The 4,950-nt window shown below is 55.3% G+C and overlaps 2 protein-coding genes across 2 annotated transcripts; one reads left to right on the top strand and one right to left on the bottom strand.

The window, feature by feature from the left end:
• Positions 1-1,762: 1,762 nt before the first annotated feature.
• On the bottom strand, positions 1,763-2,239 carry SPRG_10965 (hypothetical protein; the record flags this gene model as incomplete). Its single annotated transcript, XM_012351793.1, has 2 exons — positions 1,763-1,887; positions 1,936-2,239. 2 exons carry the CDS (start codon positions 2,237-2,239, stop codon positions 1,763-1,765), a joined length of 429 nt encoding a protein of 142 aa, XP_012207183.1.
• A 585-nt stretch (positions 2,240-2,824) lies between these two features.
• Positions 2,825-3,691, top strand: SPRG_10964 (CAMK/CAMKL/MARK protein kinase; the record flags this gene model as incomplete). The annotated part of the gene is made up of 3 exons (XM_012351792.1): positions 2,825-3,256; positions 3,306-3,374; positions 3,476-3,691. 3 exons carry the CDS (start codon positions 2,825-2,827, stop codon positions 3,689-3,691), a joined length of 717 nt encoding a protein of 238 aa, XP_012207182.1.
• Positions 3,692-4,950: the final 1,259 nt, after the last annotated feature.

The raw sequence follows: 4,950 nt of genomic DNA, 5'->3' as shown, positions 1-4,950 counted from the left end.
ATGAAATCCAGGGCAGTGCGGTCGCTTAATGGAGAATACTAGCCTTTTGTATGCGTACTCATCTGATTGGAGTCTTCGGTGTCAAATATTGCGATTAGTGCATTCAAATTTGGAATCTGCAGACACTTCGTGTCGGGCTCGCGTCGTAGGGTATCCGAAAGATCTTGAACGCCGTAACCTCATATGCAATGGGATCGGACTGGGGATGCAGAACGCGGGAGTGTATTTGCTTTTGTACGCTTTGTGTCGAGGTGTTCAATACGATGGGATCAAGAAGTGGTTGCACCAACCCAATTGAAGAATCACGAGTGCATGGCTTCAATTCTGCGAGCAATAGCAAGGTCATACATATCATTTGGAGTAAGCACTCTTGAGATCTTGCATCTGCAATGTAGTCGGCGGCGCCGTCTTGAAATGCCTGCAGTGATCTATCCAGGCACGCTACAGCGCTACCATGCTCCGGAGCTCGTCCTTTACGACTTGAAGGTATGCATATATGTGCATGTTGGCTCTCTCATCCTCCTGGCTTGTCTGCATGTACATCGATATCTGGGCCTTGGGCGTTGTTTTCTGCGACCTTTTGGCCACGGCCGTGCCCTTTTCCGACGACATTCACCTCCGTGACGCGACCGACATCGCCAAGAATGCACCAGCGCAAATTGATTGCCGGCATGCTCGAGCCCGAGCCGGACCGCCGGCTGCGTCGCCGCGCTTCGAGCCGATTTCACCAGCCGCGCTGCGTTGAGTCGTACCACTCGCTACCTATGAACTGAAGGCGATTGCATTTAAGTGTTGCCGCCGTGTCGCGAATCCGAACGCTATCGATGAGAAAGTGTGCGTTCGACCCGCCCACTGCAACCTCGCTACCTACAAAAAGTACTGCATGGGACAAAACATAAAAACAATGCACAAGTTGTCCATGTAAAACGATAGCATGCCAAACACGACCAGTGCAAACCCAACAAGCGCAAAAAAAGAGGTACGAGAGCAGAGGCGACGCGTGCGGGAAGAGCAATGGACTGAACGCAGCTCTCTGGAGCGCGGCGACCACGAGGACGAGGACGCCGTACGCGAGCATCCGACGATCGCACCGTCGGTGACGCCAAGCGCTGCATCATTTCGCGGGCTTTCGATCCTCTCCTTGACGAGCGCGACCAAAAGACCCGTCAATAGCTGCACGTACGACACGACAAACACAAACGAGACAAAGTCGCTGGCGGTCGCAAAACACGGCGATCGGGAGCACGAGACCGCCAACGGACGGCTGCAGCAAGCGCCGTGCGTCCAGCGAGAGCTCGCGCAAAGTGAGCGACATGCTCGCGCAAAGGACCCATTTCACGACGGAGCGACCCAGTCCACAATGGAACGCACGCTGCAAAGCGCGGTAGTAGTGCTCGAGACCCAACCTACCAGCAACAACGATCCGAGTGGGGCTAGGGTACCGCTGGTACGGCTTGGCGACCAAGGCTTTCTGGTTGCGATCGACGTCGCGCTGAAGCGCAACGTGTAGGCGCCTGCACTGCCTCGAGGTGCGATGTCAAAGCAATGGCCGCGTACATCTTGGGTGGCTCCGATCGTGGCGAAACGAGGTGTCTACACGGTGCTACAAAATGAGACGGCGATCGCAAAGCTGTCTGTACCCAATGCGTCGTATTCGAGCGTTTGGCACACACCTAGCAACAACAACATGAGTGCATCAAGCCAAGCCAAAGCACACTGCGTACATCAACCATTGGTGGTCATCAGCGCAAGAGAGGCTGCGCTAATAGAGCTTGCATGGCACGCACTTGGCGGCGCAGGTCGTGCGCGTGCCGTGACGTCGGATCGATGCTAGCGGCAGCTCGCACACCTTGCTAGGCGTGTCGACGGCGAAATGCCTGGCGACAGCTACATCCAGCGACGGAAATGAGCTAGCGTCACGTCCATGGTGCGTACCTTCGTCGAAGCGGCGAGAGCGCGGCGACGCCATGCAGAGCGCAGCGACTGCCCAAGATACGATCTGGAGCCCGCGGAGCTCGGAGACGGCCTTCTTGGACGGCCACACATCGTCGAGTCGGGCCCAGGCCGTAGCACCACTGGCCGTACGCGGGCGTCGTCGGCTGCACCGAGCGCCTTTGGATCGTCGCGAGCTTGTCGCATGCGGCGCGCCAGCGTCGACTTGCAGGTCCTGTGTCGTAGCCCGTGGCCTCGTCGTGAAGCCGCTTTGTCCGTCGATGTTGGCAGATGGCGCGCATGCCATTGGATGAAATGGGTGTTTTGCGCGCGCAGCAAGTCGAAACGATCTTTTCACGAAGCGGCGTATCTTGCGAGGCTGTCGTAGAGCTAGCATTCTAGATTTCGACGCCTACTAAGCAACCCGCCTCACCTCACCCGAGGTCATGGCAGTAATGAAGGCATTACGCCCTTTGGCAGATGGCGCGCATGCCATTGTGAAATCCTGTCTGCTACGCCACATTTGATTCGCTCCAATATCTTCAGGATCGCGATGCCATTGGCCTAGAACACTATTTTCAAACAAGATCCCGTCACTCCACTATATCACACCGCCAGACAATCATGCTTTGCCTGCGTCTCGCTTGTCGTCGCCGCCTCGTTCATTGCCAGAGAGACTCACTAGTCACGTTGGCGCCTCGAGCAGCCGTCCAAAGCCTCTTGCATTGCGTCTTTGCGTCTCTAGCAACAAGGTACAGTCTCAACGACACGCCATTCGTCTAGAAGCTCGTCCATAGACGCCGTGCGATGACTTCCTTGTAGAAGCGAGAACCAACATGCTTTTACAACACGTCGTGTGAATATATATTCATTTTGGTATAAAGTGCAGCACATGAGCGAGAGCATGACCTGGACGTCGCCGTGGACCGCGTACGAGGCGATTCAGCTGCTTGGTGAGGGCGGCTTTGGCGAGGTCTACCTCGCGCGCCACTACGCCACCGACCACCTCGTTGCGCTCAAGGCCTTGCGGCTTGCCACAAGCGACGCCGCCAGCGCCCGGCGCGAAATCGAGATTGCTGTCCGTGTGTGTCACCCGAACCTCGTCATGATCTACGAGTGGAAGTTTACGGTATCGTACCTGCTCTTGGCGACAGAGTATTGTCCGAACGGCGACCTCTTCGATTTCAACCAAACGTACCAGCCGCTGCCGCTCCAGACGATCCGGAAGTTTACCGGGCAAATCGCGGCCGGCCTCGGTGCGCTGCACGCTGCTCACGTCATGCACCGCGACATTAAGCCCGAAAACATCTACGTCGACCACAACGTACGTTCATATACCATCCTCGGACACTTGAGAGACTCATGCATCGTAGGAGAACCTCAAGATTGGCGACTTTGGCATGGCGATCTTTTGTCATCGCCCTCGCCTTGACAACTGCTGGGTACATGGCATTTCCAGGCGCCAGAGCTCCTCCGCAACGCGCCCTACGACCATTCGGTAAGCGTGGTAGTATTCCATCCATGGCTTCTCATGACGTACCAGATCGACGTGTGGGCCGCTGGCGTCGTGCTCTACGAGCTGCTGACTGCCGAGTCGCCCTTTCGGACCCGGTCCAGCATCCTCCGTGGCGAGTATGAAATGCCCGATTACGCGTCGCCGCTCTTGCAAGACCTTCTTCGCGGTATGCTTGCGGTGGACCCACGTCGCCGCCTGTCGCCAGCCGCGATTGCCGCTCATCCTTGGCTCACGTCGTTGTAGAGAGAAGACGTGTTGGATCGAACATATATCTTCAATGAATATACTCTCAGTGTGCAGTATTGTATAGACACTGCGTGGCTTTCAGAGACGTGCGCATCAGCTGATCGTATGTAGCAGACTCGACGGGCGACGTGAGCGAGCGCAAGGTGGATCGTGCATCGAGCTCTTGTCTAGTCGTCTCAAAGCATCGCGATGTGTGCTCCATTTAGAGTTTTGTCTTGACTACAGAACCGCCTTGCCGCTGTGAATCGTACAAGCCAGACAGCCAAGGACACGATTCGCAAATGCCGGCTTTCGACGACGGGCAGGAGCGGCGTCGGCTGCAAAGCGAGAACGAAAGGACGAGAGAACTAGTGCCAACACACCAATGATGCAACCAAGAACTGCACCGACCCTTGCACACCATGAGGTGGGTGCCAGTAGCTCAAGCTGGTCATCCGGAGTACATCCGGAAGATACGCATTTTGGCGCCAACCACAACGCGATGACAAGCTTCGTGGCAGGCACTACGCGAGTGGAGTTGGTAATGGTATGTGTCGCTCGACAAGCGTCTATTCTCACTCTCCCATTGAAAGGACAAGACTGCGAGCGACGTCAACCGTCTGGGCCACACCAATTTTCCGATGCTATCCACCACGAGAACCTGCGCTGCATTGAGGCAAGAAAGCAAAAATGAAATCCAGGCAGTGCGGTCGCTTAATGGAGAATGCTAGTTTCTGTATGCGTGGTCTTTCAAATCAGGGTTTTGCTGCGAAATTTGACGTTTAGCGCATTCAAATTTGAAATCTGCAGACACTTCGTGTCGGGCTCGCGTCGTAGGGTATCCGAAAGATCTTGAACGCCGTAACCTCATATGCAATGGGATCGGACTGGGGATGCAGAACGCGGGAGTGTATTTGCTTTTGTACGCTTTGTGTCGAGGTGTTCAATACGATGGGATCAAGAAGTGGTTGCACCAACCCAATTGAAGAATCACTAGTGCATGGCTTCAATTCTGCGAGCAATAGCAAGGTCATACATATCATTTGGAGTAAGCACTCTTGAGATCTTGCATCTGCAATGTAGTCGGCGGCGCCGTCTTGAAATGCCTGCAGTGATCTATCCAGGCACGCTACAGCGCTACCATGCTCCGGAGCTCGTCCTTACGACTTGAAGGTATGCATATATGTGCATGTTGGCTCTCTCATCCTCCTGGCTTGTCTGCATGTACATCGATATCTGGGCCTTGGGCGTTGTTTTCTGCGACCTTTTGGCCACGG

Source organism: Saprolegnia parasitica (genome assembly GCF_000151545.1).
Source record: "Saprolegnia parasitica CBS 223.65 unplaced genomic scaffold supercont2.86, whole genome shotgun sequence".
NCBI lineage: Eukaryota > Oomycota > Saprolegniomycetes > Saprolegniales > Saprolegniaceae > Saprolegnia > Saprolegnia parasitica.
This window is presented reverse-complemented; position numbering and strand designations above follow the sequence as displayed.